Below are 21,196 nucleotides of genomic sequence, written 5' to 3' on the forward strand. Positions count from 1 at the left end.
CAGTGGGAGGAGCTCTCAGCTTCCTGCTCCTGCCACCATGCTTGGTGTTACATGCTATGCTTCTCCACCATGACACTCTTACTGTTCTAGAGCCATATATCCAATAAACCCTTCTCTCTGTAAGATGCCTTTGGTCAGATTATATTATCACAACAACAGGAAAGGAACTAATACATTCTAACGCTAGAAGAAAAGGAAGCTAAGAAACTGTCTGAAATTGTGTTGGATAAAAACCTCTTCTGGAAGTATTGCACTCAAATGGACAGAGAAAAATGAGGGAGGAAACTTCTAGTCTCACCTTTTGCAGGCCTAAGATAAGCAGGTGTCAAGGTCACAAAAAGAAATAGTGATCACAGCCTGACATAAGTTATTTCAATCATGAAAACATGTATTAGTATTTGATACACAGAAATTCAGATTAACAATAAGTAAGCCAGAGCAGATGCTGGAAACCACGAAGGCCATAGAAAGTGCCCAAAACAAAGGAAGCTCTGGTCACAGCACAGCAGGGTCACAGACTGTCGGTGAGCATTCTGGGTAATCACCCTTTCCTCTTCAGATGTTGCATCCTCCATACCCTGCCTCTAAACAGAGTGCTCCTTCATAGATGCAGTTAAGTACACAGTATAGTTCTCAGTCCTTTGTTCAGGCCACCCAGTGCAAATGGAGGAAACTCTGAACTAACTTCAAGTCTAATCAAATCTGAAACATTTTCCAATGTTAAGAACTAGGAAACTATTAAGAGCTATAACTATAGCAACAATAATTCTAATTATTAGGCTGTTTATTCATTTAACCTCTAATTTTATTTCTGGATATATTATCTATAATTCAGTGAAATATATATATATATTCTATCCATGTTATATACAGATATATATGCATACACACACATAGCCATTTTCTGTAAATTTCTGTGACATCCACTTTCTAGAAATTCTCTGGGGAATGTCAAAGTCAGTCATGGTATATATGGTAGCTTGGATAAGACTGGCCTCCACAACTCACAGATTTGAATGCTTGGTCATTAGTGAGTGGCAGTACTAGAGAGAGATTAGGAGGTGTGTTCTTGTAGAAGTTGGAGTGACCTTGTTGGAGGAAGTATGACACTGGGGATGAGCTTTGGGGTCCTAAAAGCCTAAGATAGTCACAGTGTCTCTGTCTCCCTGCTGTCTATGGATTAGGCTGTAGAATTTTCAACAATTTCTCCAGCATCACATCTGCCTGTATGTCACCATGGTGAAAATGGACTAACCCTGACACTGTAAGTCAGCGTCAATGAAATGTTTTGTTTTATGAAAGTTGCTGTGGCCATGGAGGGTCCTCACAGCAACAGAACTCTAAGATAGCGGCATCTATGTACAGTAGTCAGGTCTCGGCTACCACCTAGAACCAAGCCTCCCGAAAGAACGATTCCACAGGGAACTCAGGAAAAGGGGGTTCCTGCCTTCCCAAGAGGCTAGTTTCAGCACTGACAGGAAAAGGGATATTTGACCAAAATGTCTTAAGATCACAACTATTTTCAGGTATTCTCTGGTCTAATTGCTCAATCTATATGCAACAAAATGAGATAACGAAGAAATTTCAGAAAGCAATGAGGTGTCCACGCTAAGAGTAACCAAATCCATGAGTCCAAGTTGGCTAAGATAGAACTTGGAAAGAAAGCTAAGTTCAAAATATAAGCATAGAGGAATTACTAAGCGAACCAGATGAGGAAAACATGGTACACCACTAAAGAGCCCTGAGTCGCTAGAGGTTTCAAAGCATATAGAAAACGCCAGAACAGCATTGATATAAAAAGCTGATAGGGAAAGCTGCTGGTCCATGGACACTTGGCATTGTCTTCCCGGGAATATCAATTCAGCTTAGGAAGGTTAAAAACTTTGCTATTTCAAATGTTATTGTTTTAATACTATGTGGGATAGAATGGTCAGTGGAAAACCTATTAAGTGAAGTCAAGAAAAATATCTTTTATTTACAAAGTCACCAGCCAAGAACCTCTGTGACTAGGAACAGCTATCCATATACCTTCTTAAAGAGTCTTCCTGAGTCCTCGCTGACTTGAACAAATCGAGGAATTATATTATTCAGGTAGATGTCACTCAGGGTGGTATGATCCCTGCTCTCCCGCTTCACCTGGTTTAAGAGGAGATTCCAGCAGTTGACTGGAGAGAGAACATTCTGGTCCTTCCTACAGAGAAATCAAAGAAAAAAAAATTAGTTTTAGCAAGCAGGCAGAGCTAGCAGGTATGATTATAGTCCATGTCACAAAAACCATAGTAATCAAAGCAGGAGTACAAACAAGAGCATCCTCCTTGAAGCCTACTGCTATGGTTTGAATGTGACATACCCCCAGCCCCAGGCACCTGGATTTCTGCACTTTTTGTACCCCAGCTAGTATTTGGGGAGGTTAGGTTTATCAGGAGGAAGTGGGTCACTGTGGGAATAGGCCTTAAGGCCTAAAGGCCATTATAATTCATACCCTCTCTCTGAGGTGAGAGCCAACAGCAACCTCATGCTCCCACAGCCGAGGAGCCCCAGCATACATCCCCTGCCTGAGAGCCTGCAATAACCATGAGCAAAATCAGTATTTCCTGTCTGTTGCATCTTGTCATTGTTTGATCATAGCAATATAGTAAGAAAACTGACGAGCACACCTACATCACTACATTTTTTTCTTTTTGAAAAACTCTAAAAGGGGGTAAAAAAGAACAAGAGGAGGAAAAGGAAACATGGAAGAGGAAGACAGGAACATTTTCTGAATATCTGGTAAAAAGCTTCAAATATGCTATCTCAGTTAAACTCCAGCACCCCCACCCCCAAATCTCTCTCAAGGATCTACAATAACCACCATTTTCATGGTTAGAAAACTGAAACTCTCACACTAGTAGAGAGCAAGAGGAAGTCAGAGAACCACAGTTCTGTATTGTCTGACTAGGATACATCAGACTTTCTCCACAGTCTAAATGTTAGAGGTTGGGTCACCTGGCTTATCATTAGGGTTAGAGACAAATAAAGGTAAAGGTTATCTATAGGAGGGGCTGGAGAGATGGCTCGGTGGTTAAGAGACTTGCTGCTCTTGCAGAGGACCTGGCTTCAGTTCCCAGGACCACTCATAATTCCAGTTCCAGGGGACCTGAACTCTCTTCTCACATCCATGGGCACTTGCACTCATGTACACAAACCCATATACACACACATATACATAACTAAAAATGAATTAAAAAATAATTTACCAGAGATCAAAATCACTGGAATACTACAAACTAAAACCTCTATAAGTTTGCCTACTATAGACGCCCATAACGACAACTTTGGAGATATCTGCCATGAAAAATTCAGTTCCATGGAACATATATAAAGGGGTTTTTGACACCACTGACCATTTCTCATGTCCCATATTTGAATATATGTATTCCTAACATTCATGCTTTGGCAGGCCCATAAATTCTAAGCCTATACTCTCATTTCAAATGAAAACAATGTGATTCCTAAAGCACGTCAGTTATCTGCTCAGTTTTCAGTACTAATCTGAACAGATAGCGATACACATTGAAGTTGAGAATCTTTAAGGAGAGGAAAAAAAAAAAAAAAACCAGGGTCCGTTTATGGGGCCACTTCTTAAGGGATGCTATGTGCTTGACTTGCTTTTTAATGTATGTTACATTGGTGTTTAATTTATAGCTCGCAACTTGTCAAGAGGTGATCTGAAAGCTGAGAAGAGGTAAAGCAAAAGAAATGCGAGAGCTTCTGTCTAAGTGACAAATGCAAAGGAGCAGCGGTGGCACTGGGCAAGCCTGCAACTGCAGAAGATGCGCATGGCCACGGAAAGGAGCCAAACCTGTGAACTCATCCCCTCTTCTCTTCCTTCCCTCCACCCAGACTCTTGGTGCAATATCAAGTTGAGAAGAGCGCCGTCTCCAATCAGAGCAACCAGTAAGCTCAGAACTCAACACGGGTTTTTCAGTTCTGCAACAGTAGCCATTAACAAATAATGTCACTACAGCTCCCTGGCCCTCAGAGCACTCCTCACCAGCAAACCAAATACTTACCTGCTGAGTCCAAATTGAAACTAAGCATGCCCTGCCCCCCCATCATACTTCTTCAGACAAAATTACCAATGTTAAGTACTAGCCACTAACCATAACAACCATTAACTTTCTAGGGAATTAAAAGGACTCCTGTGGAAAAATACTCTAGCTAAGGGGGTAAAGATAGATATAATTAATCTATCCCCTTTAAAATGTTTAGCACAGGGTGGGCATAAATAGAAAACAATCCTAAATGTACAGTGGTAACAGATTTGAGTACACCTATTCAATGATACCCTATCTTAATTCAAGGGGACTTTCAAAGTAATTCTCAGATCAGTTTTAGTTAACAGTATCCTGGAAAAAACATACACAATTTAAAAAGTACTATTTAATAACTTATATATTTTTATTTTATGTGTATCAATATTTTGCCTGCATCTATTTGGGGGAGTCAGAACTCCTGAAACTGGAGTTATAGACAGTTGTGAACTGTCATGTGGATGCTGGGAATTGAACCTGGGGCTTCTGAACGAGCAGCCAGTGCTCTTAACTGTTGAGTAATCTCTCCACACCCTAAAAGGCAGTATTAAAAGAAGTCAGGCAAGATGGCTCAGTCGGTAAAAGCACTTGCCCTGTAGACTGAATGACCCAAGTTCAATCCCTGGATCCCACGGTGTAAGGAAAGAAGTGACTCCTGAAAGTTGCCCTCTGACTTCTAATGTGTGCTGCGATGTGCATATACAATAATATGTTTTTAAAAGACATAGTATTAAAACTCGTAACATATTTTTTCAGGTTATTTCTCTTGGCAGAATATCCATGTCCTTACTAAGTAGAGAATATACCAGGCTATTACACATAATTTTAAAAGAAGGAGGTCTTATGAGACTCAACTTTACAACCGGTTTCTTTCTGCTTCTTATGAGAGTATACAGATGGGTTGGTGGTCTGTGCTAGGTCCATGGTAGACCATGGGTAGCTAGGGAATCAACACTTGAACTCTGCCATTTCATTATCCAATTGCTATGATGCTTATTTTAAATACTAGGATTCACATAATTAATATTTGTAATGGGAACAGTCTCTAGGTAGTACTAATGGCTTAATTTTAAAACAAAAATATTATTCTTCTGCAATACTCAAATCAATTTGAAATTATTTTGAAATTAGTACCAGTATTCATGTATGAATTTTTTAAAAAATTAGAGGGGTGACAAGAACTATTGGGGATTGAACCAGGGTCTTGCACATTCTAGTCAAGCATTCTTAGCTGAGCTATATCTCCATCCTGCATGACTTTATTAATAGTAAAGAATCTAGACCAAACACAGAAATAATGATAATGATGAAACTACAGAAAAACTAAAACTTTTATTCATAATTATGGTATCAATATTTTTAGTTAATAAACACAGCTTCACTGCTCATAATGACTGATTCTAATAAACTCTAAAACCCTGTAGTTTAAATTTTTTTAAATTTAAAAATATTTCATTCTATCTATCTATCTATCTATCTATCTATCTATCTATCTATCCATCCATCCATCCATCCATCCATCCATCCATCCATCCATCCATCTATCCATCCATCCATCTACCTTCTTTATCTATTCCACATTTAAAGTGCAAGTGTTTATTTTAAAAACATGGTCTATGATTCAGGCATGGTGGCTATAATCCCAGCACTCAGGAAGTAGCAGTATAAGGATCAAGAATCTGAAGTTGTCCTGGGCTGACCAGAGGGACACAGAGGGGCCCTGCTTCTGAAGACAACAGCAGACACAAACCAATATCAACAAGTAACTTTGTTCCTTCCAGGAGTTGCTAGTCTTTTAATACTACTATAGTTTTTCACACAGTATTTGACTTCTCTGAATCTATATTATTTTTTAGACACTACAGTCTTACATATAGATGCTTTATTTCTTTTAAGACAGTGTTAGGGCAAGAAAGATGAAGAGAATATAGGGAGGAAAAAAAATAAGCACACTATACAGGCAATTTTCCTAGCCAATAGAACAAAGCTACAATACTCTCCAGGTTAAAAGATAAGCAAGCCCACAAGGCATGCTTTTCTAGGAGAGTAGCAAGGATCTGAGAGGATGGCTTCCTGCTCTAGTAGTTTTGCAGGCTTGTTTGTTGGAGCCAATTAAATTGCATTTGATTAGGAGATCAAAATCTGTCTATGTCTTTTCCATCTAATATTTGTTAGTACAATGTCTTCGCTTTCCTTATCCCTCTCACCAACTTCGAGTCTCAGGCTGAATAATCCCCAGACACTTAAAGGGTCTGAGTCTCTTAGGAATGTGCTGGAACACAGCCGTGAACCTCCTTAAAGTGATCCCTAAAAAGCAAACAAAATATCCAGAAGTGTTTTCATTAACTTAAAAAAATTCAGGAGGAGGATCAAGAAAACACCACACTGTGTTGCATAAGAGATGACTTTAGTCAATAGAAAGGGAACCCAGAGCGTCAAGAGCCAGTACACAACTACAAAAGAGATTATTACTACAAAGGCTCTAGACTAGATAAACCTGCACAACTGAATTGCTAACAGCAACTTGAAGACAAGAGCCCAGTTTTTCTCCCTCAGTAGAGATTACACCTATGGATGCACAAACACTTATGAACAGATGACTAAAAAGATTTCTAAGAATGCCAAGATAAAATGCAGCCCCACAATCATAAAATCTGTACATTGCATACTATCTCACCCCCACCACAGATTTCCTCTGGTTGTTTTAATAAACTCACATACAAAAACACTTGTCCCATCAACTTCCTACCATCTATCTCATCTACAAAACGGACAGTGCCCATCTAGCTCCTGAAACAGCTTCAGTAGATCACTGCTAAGATCCCAGAAGCCCCTCCAATATGGGATGACAATTAATCAATAACAGCCACATTTATGGCCCTGCAGAGCACAAGCTTGGTGTCTGGATAGCTAGAGCTTTTGCTGCTATACTGAGGGTTCCTCTGGGTCTACTGTCTACTATTTACACCTTGGCAGGGCTGGGGTTGTAGGTTAGCTGAAATCATGGATGCAAGAGAACTTTAGCAACACAAAGCACCAGGCAAATGGGAGAAATATTAGCATTTTCATTTCCAAACAAATGAGGACTTTGCTTTCATCCATTTCCAATATGTTCCTCAACAGGCCCTAGGTCACAGCCAAGAGTGCAGCCTGCTAAAAAGAGCACAACCCTTAGCAAATCACAGTTGGATAAGTCAGCGACAGACAATTAACCAAGCAGCTGCATGTCTCTGAGAAGACATGAGAGAAATATGAAAGGAAAGCAGACTTCAGTACTGCACTATCCTTTCCCACAGAGACAAGGTAGAACAATAGTCCTGTGTTCCTCAGTGGGAGCTGTGTGCTAAGGCTGACAAGAAGAATTCAAAGGGAGCCCAGAATCCCAGTAGTACCAGCAACTTCCAAAGCCAGAACAGAATCCGGACCAGACCTGCCAATTTCTAAAAAGCTGGCAACTGTCAATGCATCGAAGAATACAGTTTCTCACTTTTAGATAACAGTTCTGCGATGATAGACAAAACTCAGAATGATTTAAATTCATCGTTCAATATATGTTATTAAGTCTCCAATGAGAAAAAGAGCAGGTATGTGCGTGATAAAGGAGCTCATTTGATGATGGCTTGACAGCAAACGAATGATGAGAGAGAAGCTGAATTCAAAAAAATAAAATAAATAAAAAAATGCAAACCCAAATTCCCTCTTGGCACCTTGATTAAAATGAAATGAACTGAAGCAGCCAAAGAGATTATTTTATTCAGATGAGTGTTATTAGCCTTTCTGGCTTATTTTCTTTATTATGCATTTTGCTGATGCTGACAGAAACAGACGAGCTCAGAGAGGAAAAGCTGCAGCGGATTTGTGGTCTGACAGTGCCGTGCATAAAATCAGACCCTTGCTGACCCAGATAAGCCAGAGGATGGATTGGATTTGCTAGGGAAGGTGCTAAAAGGAGGGGAGACTTTAAAAATTAAATTGCCAAGGCAGAAACTGACTTTAAAAGATTTTGCCTGTAATGGTGGCTGCTGGTTGGGTGACACAGTAGTCCAGTCGCAGCCTGGAGGTACCTTTTAAAGACAGGCAGACAGGGGTGGGCACACTTCTCTGGATTTATCCCAGCTGTGGCTTCAGCTTTGCCAACAATGAGATCAGAGTAGGAGAGTTTAGAGACAGGAACAGAGAGGTTCCCAAAGCAAAGCCCATATACACCATGAGTGAAGAAATAAGCTTTGAAATTGTCAAGTTAGGATCATATGCTTGCCTAGACAGACAGATTAGAAAGGATTCAAGAAGCTGTGTATGCCTTACTCGTTTACAGTCTAACTGTCCCTTCTAATCAGGTTTGGGGAAAGAACTGTTGTGAATGGGATTTTTGCAGCAGTGGTGTCAGTCCCATGGAGCTTAGCTGTTACCTTCATAACCTTCAGATAGAGGCATGCCCAAGAGCTGAGAGCTTTCAAAATGTACCTTCCTTCCTTCCTTTTTCCTTTCGCCTTCTTTCTCCTAAAATGTTCTTGGTGGTGAAACCCACACCTTGTTTATCCTGTCTTACTGTTTGTGTGTAATCTGATATAGACAAGCCCATTGAGAAAGCCTCATTTGACTGAATTCGGTCTGCTTATCACAGCCTTCTTTATGACTTCTGTAGACCTGGGGCCTTCTTCTTCTTTACCTAACTCTCCTTGTACACTATACATATACACATACACATACACATACATATACATATACATATACATAGCAATGATACCTTCTCAAAAAAGGCAGTGATCACCTCAAAAGGCCCGAAGTTCAAATAATCGGCAGAACTAAAAATATGGCAAGAGAAATACACAGCAAAGATACAGGCAATAACCAAATAACACATAATCAGATGGCTCCTCGGCTGCAAAGGTTTATAAACATCACTATTACACTTTCAGTTGGATCCATGTGTTCTATAGAAAGAACTGTGAACAATTCTACAATTAAATCTCCAGTTTTTCCTTCTCTGCTTAAGATGTCACCAGAAGCCCTGCAAGTTATGACAAGTATATAGAGAAAACCACAGATGTGTTAGCATTTTTTAAAAAATAAACAAAACGTTGAAAGACGACTGAGGCACAATGGCTCAGTCTTGGTCATTTATGCTGGGGAACTAACTACTTTTGTGTGCCAAAATAGAATGGCACCATCCTGAAATCCACACATCATTTCAAAGCATCAAATGCTCCCTTTAGGAGCAGGCATCTCACAGGCACCAGGCACAAGTGCAGAAATCTGATCTATAGCCAGCAAGTGACTGCCAGCCAGGAGAAGATAAGCATACTGAGTACTAATAGCTGTTGGTAAGAAAGAGCATCTACAGGGTACCTTTCTTTTCAATGTATGTTCTTGGGATGGGGAGTCCTCATTCTATGGCTCCTGGGAACAACGCTAAGTGGAACAAAGCCACGCAGCCCTCAGAGCAGCTTTGTATGTCATTACTCCTTCCCATGTGCTGTTATCTCATGTTTATCCTTTGAGTAGCAGACGAGTGACTGAATTTGTATCTTCATTGGCTTGTGCACTCCAAACTCAGGCATATTATTAACCAGGTTAATACTTTATGAGTGAAACTTTAAAGGGCTGGGTAGGATAAGGATGCCCTAGTAAGTTTCCAGGTTAGTAGGTCAAATTTTGAGTTCAGTTCCTTATGGAATTTGGATGAATAATGACTCTATCCCAGTGAGAAAGTACTCTGTATAAAGCACCCTAAGACCCAGATTCAGCTCTGTTACTTGATAGCCAGGTATTCTTAGTAAGTGACAAATGTACTGTGGCCTTCATATTTTCTTTTCCCCTTTAAAAGTATAAATGAAAGACCCAATGCCTAACTCATCTGACTCCTGTTAAGATTATACATTAAACAAGGTGATGTCCATTAAGAAGCTTTACTCACAGGAAGTCTTCTCCAGCCATGAATCAGTATCAGCAATATCATTATTAGTTTAACAACTGTTATTACTACTTGACAGCCCACTCAATGAATCTACACTCACATAATGGCTTCAGCAAATTTGTAATCTTCCTACAGACAAACACATTTGAAACTTTTTAGATCTTCTCCTAAGTATTACAATGAATATGTTCGATACATTTAGACTCTGTCAGTGCACTAAATAGAAATATGTCTCGCTACTATTAACTTATCGTCCAATTCTAGGGAAATTCCAAACTTAGTAAATTTGTTGCACCCAACCTCGCCCAAACATGAAAGGGGAAAAGTTTAAAGTTTAAAGAGGAAAGCCAGAGGGTACAAAAAAAAAAAAAAAAAAAAAAAAAAAAAATGGAATCATGCAATTTCAGAAATAGAAGGGACTTTCAAGATGGTGAAGAGTCTAAACCAAACCCATCATTTTCCATGGGAGGAAAATGATACTCATGGATCTTGAGGTCACACAAATAGTGGTGGAACTAGACAAGAGCCCAGATCTCTTGACTGGCAGCCATTTTCTTATTTCATTGAGGTGGGTGCTACATTTCAATCAAAAAGCTTAACTTGGTGTCTACAAAGACCTAGTGCTGAAAGAGTTAATGGACAATGCTCAGCTGCCCAGGGCATGGAGCTATTCTAAGACAACACATAACAGGAATGCCAAGGGTCCATGAACCCAGAGGGAGCAAAGCTGCTGGTGACTAGTGGCGCCAGGAAACATGTTGACACACTGCATGTGGTTACACATGAAAGGCAAGTGAAGAAAAAACAGTTTTGAATCCCACCCATTCTAATTTGGGACTCTTGGCACCTACAGGAGGGTTGTGCCATACACGGCCACTCTGTAAAAGGACCTTTCAGTTTCTTCATTCTCTATTCTGTGGCTTCAGTTAAAATGTTTTCTGCTGTATAAGAACCATAACAGACATTTTAAAAAGAGAACTGTCAAGGCATAGTAGGTAAGACCCAGGAGGCCCTGTAGATGATTAGGGTCATTCTGAAGTGGAAGATTCCCAATCAGGATTTGAATCCTGTTATTTACCATTTCTAAGCTAGTGTGTGAACTGAATCTTTAGACAGCCAGGCTCCTAAATTCCTAAGAGAGCCTTCTCTAAGTGACCCCAAATCACCCTGCAACAGAATCACCTGGAGTGCTTGCTTAAACTGGAGTAATGCCCAGGAATCTTCCTTTTTAAATAAGTGTTCCAGGTAATTCTGCACACTTTGAAAACACTTTAGAACTCATGTTCTTAAAGGACTATATTTCATTCTATGTGATACAAGTCACTAATGTAGCTGAAATAATAACAGATTTAAAACTAGCATTCTACTCCCCAATCTCTAAAACCCAGAGAACAGTAGAGCAGAGCAACAAAGCACAGCAGACAATGTCCTGGGCTGGCAAGATGGCTAGTGTTTTAGAGTACTGCTCTCGTACAGAACCCACCTATGGATCACAGCACCCCCGTCAGGCAGCTCACAACGACCTATAACTCTAGCTCCAGGGCATCCATCGTCCTTTTGTGGCCTCCATGGGTACTGTACTCATGTGCACATACCCACATAGAGACACATTAACTCAATAATAAACATTCTTAAAAAGAAAATATCACAGTCTATACTCTATATAGCAAAATTTGTCTTTGTTTTGGAAAGTTACTTCAATGACATAATTTTTATACTTTTAAATATCTTTTATACTTTTATACAATAATATAGTTTTTAACTCGGTTACTTAATAATATGAATGTACACTGCCTTGTGTTTTTCTGTTTTTTTGTTTTGTTAGTAACTAATTTTAATCATGGTCTTACTATCAAGCCCAGGCAAGCTTAGAATTCATGTTCCCCTGCCTCAGTTTCTCCAGTATATATGGTTGGCACATATAGATATTCTTATGAGCAGACCTGTATATTCCAGCTTACAAGACAGTTTACAAGTTTAGTCAATGGCCCTAAATTCCGGGAGATGACCAGATATACCAGGTCCTTTTAAGAATCTAAAAATTCTCCTTAAAGTATTTTCTTCCAAAGATGGAAGTGAAAGAGAAAGGAGAACGAAAGAAAAGAAAATTGAGGGAAGGGGCACGGGGAAGATGACTCATTGGATGTGAGTTACTTGCTGTGCAAGCACAGGGACCTGAGTTCAGATCCCGGCTCACACATAAAAGCTAGGCATGGTGATGCACATCTGTAACCTCCATATTGGGGGGGGGGTTGAGACAAGTGGGTCTGGAAGCTTGTTTAGCCAGCTAGTCTAGCCAAAAGATCCAGCTCCAGGTTCACGGAGAGACCTTGTCTTTAACAAACAAGCAAATCAGGTAGCAAGTGATAGAGAAAAATCACCTAACACTGATCCCTAGGCTTCATACCCCATGTATGGAGCTGCACCCCTCCCCAAGACCACACACACACACACACACACACACACACACACACACATCAGGAGGAGAGAAATCAAAGACAAATCTCCTAGCTTCCATGTAAGTACAGAATTCCCTGAGCTTCTGGAAGCCCATTCTGTAAGAACCTCTTTTCAGAACAATCCCCACAGGAATTTAGTGTTCTGGTCACAGTAGACATTCCAAATTTACCAAATTTTACACTATCTTCTTCCTGATGCTCTTCAGCTGACAACCACTGTCTTTGCTGTGCATCTGTATGATAAATAGCTGCACTATGTCGGTTTCTTCTTACATTTACAGCGACTAGAAATGCTGAGTTAAACAATCTTCTAAAGAACATGGGAAGAAAGTAGCTGGTAATTTCCAAGAAGAAAGATTTTGAAAATAATGATGTGGGCACAATGTTACTTGTCTCCCAAGAGACACACTTGCTATCTATAGGAAGCATCTATACACACTTGGCAAGGCAGGCAGGCAGCAGGAGGCTCCCTTTTGTAACCTTCTGGATAAAATCAATAGGAGAGCACTTTTGTTCTTACGTGGGTGATTTCTTGATCACTGAGAGAAGCTGAGCCTCATCTCCTTTATGTGACCAGGACATTAAAAAAAAAAAAAAAAAAAAAAAAAAAACCCTAAATAGAAGATTCAAAAACAGCAAAATTAGAAAAAAAAATATCAGCATTTCCAGCTTGATTGTCACATAATGATTTAAATCCATTAACACCTGGGGAGAATAAAAATAGAGTGAAAGTTCTGGCAACTAGCCTTTACTAAGGAAGGCATACAAAGGAAAGACGGAAAGTGGTGAGGATTATGAGGCAGGGGGATGGAGGAATGGAAGAGGAAGGGCCACTGAGAAGGCTACCTCCAAAACTATTCTACAATGTCCTGATGCTTTTTAGTAATTTGTTTTCAGGCTGTAGAAACCAGCACATCCTCTGAAGCTGTGAGCCCATCTGTTTTTTATCTTAGGCTGCAGAAGATCCAAAACAGCTGGAAACAGCAACACTGACCAGGTTACAGCTATCTGGAGGGAGAAGAAATAAAATGAGTGTGTGGGAGGTAGAGAGATGAAGGTTAAGGAAGGCATAGGAAGGAGAACCCAGAAGCCATCCTCAGAGAAGGAAGATAACAGGTCAGAATCAGCTAAGAATTGTTGGAGAAGCCACTGTGTCTCAGTGAAGAAAGCTAACAAGGAAAGTAAGGGGCATCAGAACAGGGAGTTGCAGGCAGTCCATGGAGATGTGCCTAGGCCAGATTAAGATTGCAAAAGGTCCTACATCAAGCATGTGACATGAGCTGCTGGCAAATGGTCTACACAATCATAGCACAAGCCTAAAACTAAAAGCTGCATTCTGGTTCTGGTTCCCTAAGTGTGTAAGAAGTGACTGCCCAGAATGGGAGGGAGAATATAAGCAGTCATCCTAAAAGAAACTAGCAAGGGTCCACATCCACAGAATATCTAGTCCTAGAGTCACAGCTGGCTCAGAAATAGGAAGACAAGTCCTTAGACAGTCCTTGGATACATTCGTCATCTGCCTTATGACACCATCACTGACTTATGCTAACATCCTAATAGAACACATGGATAAATGGATGACCATGTCTCTTGCTTTTCCTTAAGCTTCTTGCGTAAGCTCCTTTTTTCGTTTTGTGTTTTGATTTTGTTTGTTTGTTTTGGTTTTTCTAAAACAGGGTTTCTCTGTATAGCTCTGGCTGTCATGGAACTCACTCTGTAGACCAGGTTTGCCTCAGATGTTCCTGCTCCTGCCTCCAAGTGCTGGGATTAAAGGTGTGCACCACCATGCCGACACTTCCTTAAGCTTTTCCATTCCTCATCAAGAGAAAGATTTGGAAGTGAAAATGTATATTAAGCTCTAAACCTGGAGAAGAAATATTAAATGTAAACAAAACTGTATTTCAAATAAATAATATAGCCACAGTGAAAGCCTGCGCTTCATAGGAGAAAGTACTAAGAAACAACGTTTTGAACACAATGTCTTGGCTGGAGACAAAACTTTAAATACTCTAACTGGGTCAGTGTTTTTCAGAGGGCTGAATTAACAATTTTGAAACTACATTCTGTTCAGTGCAGGAGTAAATAATTAATATGTTATGGATAATAGCACCAGATTCCTCACTGATCAGAAGAAAGCTACAAATATGCAGAGTGGAGACATTTAGATAGAACATGTGGCACTAAATCAGGACTGATGATTAATGTGAACTCACAGGCTTTAGTATAGGTCTGGATTAATGATGGTTGAGCTTAAAATGTTTTTACTTTGTAACGGCACTGAAGCAATATGCATTCAGTAGAAACTATATTTTGAATTTTGAATGTTAATCTCTTCCTGGTTAGCTATATGCAGTATGACTCTCTTTGGTGATTTTGGTCAGTGGCCAATATGTGATCATAAGTATAAACAATACTCCAAAGTGTGCTACAATGCTAAGTTGTGGAGCTTATTAAATGTATTAAATGCACTTTCAACTTACATTCCCAGCTTACTATAAGCTTATCAGAATGTAATCCTGTCATAAGCAGAAGAGCATCTAAATATAAATGAAGAAAAAAAGTAGAAGTTCTGAGAATTGGCTTGTGGACTTACATCTGTCTACTTACTGCCTTTGCTGACTCTAAATAGTTAAACACCAGTAAAAAAAATAACATGCATAAGCAACTATTGTTTCTAGATTTAATTCCATACTATATGCGACCAGGACTCTCTAAAAAATGGCTTTCTAGAGCAGAAACAAAGAAGATTCAGTCTGAGTCTCGACCATCTTACAATACTCAGTATGAAAGTACTTAGAAAAATGATAGGGACACATGTCACAGGGCCACAGGATCCCGTCTGACTGACTCCAGCAATCAAGTATAGGACATCACAAACATGAAGAGAAGTAGAAATATTCAGAGATCATAAACTGTTAAAGGAAATAGAAACTACAGTTCACATTGATGGATGCGGTGGAAAATAACTGTTTCTACAAAATCCTGCCTGGAAAATGTAGACAGAGTTAGAGAAATTCAGAAAATGACTTATTGGTAACCATCCAAACCATTTGGTACTACTAATTTGGAGTACCAAAACTACAGACGAAAAGTATGTCTCCACATGTCCTTTAATTTCAAAGCACAGACAGAATAGATTTAAGAATTATATCAGAAACAGAGAAACCTGAAAGATGCCACTTTATTGTAACAGTAAATCACCAGCAAGTGGCATGGCCCTGAGAAGCCATGACAGTAACCTCTATGACACTTCTGCCACCTCATGTCACCTGAGTCAACTCACAGGTGGTATTACCAGAAGATTAGAAATGGAAAATTCAAGGTGGTGGTGGTGATGCCCGTCTTTAATCCCAGCACTCCGGAGGCAGAGGCAGGTGAATCTCTGAGTTTGAGGCCAGCCTGGACCAGGAAGGCCTTCACTACACAGAGAAACCCTGCTTCAAAACAACAGCAACAATGACAAAAACAAACAAAAAGAATCCACTCTAGAAATAGCGAATTAAGTAGTAATTTTTGGGTCAGATGTTTAAAAAAGGCAGTGTAATAAAATTCAGATTTATTCTGCATTAAAAGAAATTTAAAAACAAGACAACCTATGACCTGCACAATTTGAACTTTCCTTTTCAAAGAATTGGTAAAATCTGGATGGCCATAGATTGGGTATTATCATGGTGATCTTCATGGTCTGATCTTGACTGTGATTATGTTAGAAAACAATTACAGTTTTAGCAGATACCCACTGAAGTCCCTAGGGATAAGAGTACTACTAAGTCTGCAAACTTACTCCAAAGTGTTTCAGGAACACAAACACTGTAAATTGCACATTAAAAGAAAAAGAAGTATGTAAAACAAATGTGTGCTATATGATCCTTACTTTCAATATGGGTAAAATGGTATATGATATTTTTGTATATTTTTATATAATTATAAAATATGTCAAAATAAAAAAAATTATCAAGGATTCTATTCGGGAAAAAAAGTGAAGCCATTTTCCTCAGTAAGTATATGTTACTTTGTTTTTTGTATAAGCCTATCTCCCACATGGCACCACGAGCCTCCTGAAAAAAAGGCGGGAGCTCAGTCATCTCTATGACTCTGGAACCTGTACAGAATTATTCACTGTTGATGATGAAATGAAGCCAAGTGTTTATTCGAGTGTCTAAAAGCATCCCTCAACATTCTTGGTTCCTCCTCTTGAACTCCATGCTTTATCAATACGTAAAAGTGTTCACACATATACTTAGACTATTTCACACTAATCAGTAGCCTCCAGTAATTCAAGTGTCAGCTTAATCTTCTAGTTACAGTTCATTCTTGGCAGAGCCCTAACATACTGTAAGTGTTCATTAATGTTTGCTTAAAAAATAAGCCAACGAGGAAACGCTACTTATTTCCTAAAGGTCTGGACAAAACAGCCAGTGACATGCTTTCCGGAATCATTAACAATATAACAAGTTAACAATCCCCAAACAACAAATAGTTTTAATCAAAGGTCTTGAAAACAGTTGCTTCTGGCTAACTAGAGTGGCACAAACATTTGCCCAAACCTGATATATTGTCTTTTCTTCATTTGATTAAAGGTGAGAACCTTTTCGAAGCATATTTTAATTTGTATTATACACTGCATACATATATTTTCCATTCTGATTTTCCTGGCTATATTGTGAAGTATAAGGTTTCTAAGCACACATCTTGTCAGTACATGTACCTGGAGTTTGGGCGCTAGGGATAAAGAAAAGGTAGCGCTCGGGGTTGGAAATGGGGCAGAACACCTGCTTAGCATCTGTGCATCTGTGCATCTGTACAGTAGGTTACAGTCCTGGTGCCACAAAAAGGAAGGGAGGAAGAAGAGGGAGGGTCAGAACTGAAACTACTAAGTCTTCCTATCTACAACTGATGGTGACTGATGATGTAATGGGAATCTCACAAAATCAGCACCAAGAATACAAAAAATAAGCCCAGAATCCAAGAAAAGTGCCACGTGCTGGTGCATGCCTGCAATCCCAGCACTCAAGCAGCCTGGGAAGGACCACGGGTTCAAGGGTGAGATGCTGACCTTAAAAGGAAAAAACATCCTAGAAAAGCCCATAACCCAGAAATCTGTATGTTGTAAGATCCAAATTACTTTGAAGGTACTAATGAAAGTCTATGCTGTGCAGCTGTCAGAATATGCTGTGATAAGAAGGGCACACATTTCTATCCATACTAGGAAGAGGCTAACAAAGTCACATGTGTACAAATGAGCAAGCTTGAAAGGGAGGAAGGCAGGAAATCAATATGCCTTTGAAGCTCAGCCTTTCCTAACTGTGCCTGCTTCCCTGGGTACCTCTCTCTCTATTCAGAGTCCATTCAATAGTGCTTTATGTTCCAAGGAAATCTGTCAGAGGCATTTCCACCTGTACATTGCAAAATCAGTCCCTTACAACTTCCTCCTTTTGCTGAATCCCCAAGATGCTGCCTATAAATTCAAAGAACTTCGAGCATCAACAGAAACCTCAACCTCCACCCCTAGAACTTAGTTAGGAACATCTGTTGTTTACAGAAGTTCAGACGGAGAGCTGCCAGACTTGTTCTACAACCTCTACTTTAACACCAGAGGCTGCCAAGGAGGGATGTCTGAATTTCATGCAAGGATGCCCTGTTCCAATCACTTAAGCAGAAATAAGTTAATGCAGCCCAGCATCTCACCACTGAATACAATCCTGATATGTTTGGTTTATTCTAATTCTGACTCCTTAACCAGTGTGCCAAAAATGTTAAGATGCAAACCTGTTTCGTTGATCCTTCCAGAATGTCAAACCCAAGGGGCAGTAGGTCAGTAACTAGAAGAAACAGAAGCTAACAGAATAAAATTATCTTGCTGCAATGAAAATTCCAAACTCTTTATTTTTTCAACCTCTTTAAATCCTTATTAACACCGAGCTCTTCCCTTGTGATTCTCAATCTCCTCACAGTATGATGCTTCAGCACAGCACAGGACTTAGATATTAAAGTCTTTACTTCAATTAACATGGGACCAAATCTAATTGAGAACATAACTGTGCTATCTTCTACCTTTCTGTGACTGAACCAAGCATGAGTCCTTTTCTGAATATTCCACCTTCCCTCCCTCTCAGGAACTACTGGTACCTGCTTTAAATAGGATTCTATTTTTAGATTCCTGTGGCTGTGTGGATATGTGCTATTATTCTCTTACAGCCTGCCTGGCTTTCCCCAATCAACAATAAAAAATAAAGTCTGTATAGCAGAAGCTGTCTTTTCTTCTTATTTTGGAAGAAATACATACAGTCATACACTTCATACAGTCAGCTCCCAATACCAAGATATGGCTTTTGTCTTTCAAAGAGAACTGGGTCAAAGACGATGCATTTAATTGGCTGTGAGTTCTTAAGAATGAAAGATCCGGAGATGAAGCTGCCTACTGCTCCCTAGGCTTATTGAAATACTTATAGGAATAGAGACTCCTATAATTTCCCTGTCCCCCTGTGCTGCAGTCAAAGGGCATGCTACTGCCTGGGGAATTAAAAGCTCCAAGTAAGGTCTGCTGACCCTTTAGTGTCAGATCCCAGGAAGCACAGGAAGCTCTTGGAAGTACAGCATCCTCCCAAATGCTCATAAAAGTATGTTTCACTGTTGACCTGCACTCTATCATTCTCTATCGGAGAAGGATGAAATGAAGCCATTTAAGTACAAGTGTGGAGGCTTCCTGAGACCTGGAACCCAGTAACTATATTCTGCTTCCCACCGGATGGCTCGTCCCCATGGAAAGCACTGTAGGAGGCTGAACAGAACTGGGTGTCTACACACTCAGGTCTCACTGCTCTTTGCAGAAATCCCAACAGTTTCTTGCTCCACTCATTTGTCAGCTAATTTCTGCTGAGTGCCTACTAAGTGCAGGTGCTAACCTAGTATATCCCATACTATATCCACTCATGACAACAACTCTTCAAGGTATTACTCTCCACACTTCAGAGATGGGAAACTGAGGCTGAAGGGGCTTAATGACTAGTTCAAGGCCACACAGCTATGAGCAGTAGAGATCAAGTTTAGACGCAAGTTTACCTGGTTCAAAGTTCTGGGGACATTTTTGTTTTGTTTTTCTACTAAGTTGCAAAGCTTCCCAAAAAGCTTGCACCAGAATTATTTTTCAGTTCCAAAGACTGGTCAAGCAACCGGTCTTCCCCACACTCAAGTTGCCTTCTGATGACTCCCATCCTCCTTTATCCTGTGTTAGGAGCCCTCCCAACACCTTCCATTTTTTATCAGCTCTTTGAGAGATCCATATGCGTTTCATTTATCCTTTCAACGCTTCCCAGATCGATTCTATTCCTGTCCTTATCCACCCAACTTGGCATCATTAAAAAGATAAACGAAAATAGAAAAAGGCCAATTTGTGCTGTGCTGCCCAAACATTCTTGGAATATGGTCTTCCACTAGAGCATGGTTAACTTACTAGGAGCTGCACTGAGAACACCATCTCTCCCTCTCCCAGCAGCGAATAATTGCCAATAGCTTCATGGCAAAGGGAGGGATTTTGTGTCCAATTCCCATCTCCGTGCTGGAGTTTGGTCTAATTTGGACTGCACAGGTCCTGTATATCACAACTGCATTGAGACCAGATGTGCAGCTGCCCTGTGCCCTCTGGCTTTTACATCCTTTCCACCCTCTCTTCTGCAGTGATGCCTGAACTTTAGAATACAAGTTTCACTTAGGACTGAGAATTCTGAAGTCTCTTCTACTTTTGATAGTTGTCAATCCCATCTTTTAAGAGGGACTGACCATCACCTAAAGTTCTATATGGAATGGGCTAGTGGAAAACATACCAAGGAATTTCCTGCTAATTTCTCAATAAAAAAGTAACTTGAGCTACAGGGAAGGGAAGCAAACCCATGCTTAACACCAGATGCTGCTACATCTGGGCAAAACTTTCCTGGGGGTAACAAACAACTGCCAAGTAAGACCAAAATGAATGGATGGTGTGCAAGTCTCAGGAAGTCAGGGAGTTCTCCCTTCTAGCAACTCTATCTTTCCTATTACTGCCCACCTTAGGTGATCCCATACTAAAAGATAATCTGTTTTCTCTGGTTCTCCACTTTTTCTCACTTGCAACCAGAGCTATAATGTTCTCTGTGTCCAGCTGACTCTGTTTTTCTTGTGAGAGTAGCAAATAACATTGAACTTGACTCTGAAGGAAGAGTCCACTAGCAGAAAGAAGAAAAGTACCTATAGCAACTTGCACATACATAGGCTAGGCCTAAGACCAAGAATTCTAATTAATTGTGCACTTACTCTTTCACTGAAGGGAGTATTGAAAGTTAAATATCTATCAAATGCCATTATTTTATATTTTTTGTGTGTTTGACTACTTTGCCTGCATGTATTTGCCTGTATGTCCATATATTAAGTGTGTGCCCGGTGGCCCAGGGGTCAAAAGAGGGCATCAGATCCTATGCGACAGGAGGTTGTCAGCTATCATGTGGGTGGTAGGGACTGAAGCTGCGTCCTCTGGAAGAACAACCAGTGCTCTTAACTTCTGAGCCAACTCTCCAGCCTCTACTAGTTCATGAGATCCTAAGGCCTGGCTCTCTTGTGACCTTCCCAAGATTAACAACTCACAGACATCAAGAGGGCAGTTACTTTCCATGTGCCCAACTTCATGTACTAACTTAATGTTAGCAAAAATAAAATATTGGGCTTTGGAGGGGTGCGGTCCTAAGCTAAGGTTCCTTTATTTCTTTGGGCTCCCT

The 21,196-nt window shown here is 40.1% G+C and overlaps 1 protein-coding gene across 4 annotated transcripts in view; it reads right to left on the minus strand.

The window, feature by feature from the left end:
- SRGAP2 (SLIT-ROBO Rho GTPase activating protein 2) overlaps window positions 1-21,196 on the minus strand; it is a 208,698-nt gene that overhangs the window by 96,152 nt on the left and 91,350 nt on the right. For all 4 annotated transcript variants that reach the window (XM_080917629.1, XM_080917627.1, XM_080917628.1 and 1 more), the window contains exon 4: window positions 2,029-2,191. In XM_080917629.1, coding sequence (XP_080773755.1) covers window positions 2,029-2,191 — 163 coding nt within the window. The remainder of the gene's footprint in view (window positions 1-2,028; window positions 2,192-21,196) is intronic.

The sequence above is a fragment of the Micromys minutus genome, assembly GCF_963924665.1.
Source record: "Micromys minutus genome assembly, chromosome: 6".
Classification (NCBI taxonomy): Eukaryota; Metazoa; Chordata; class Mammalia; order Rodentia; family Muridae; genus Micromys; species Micromys minutus.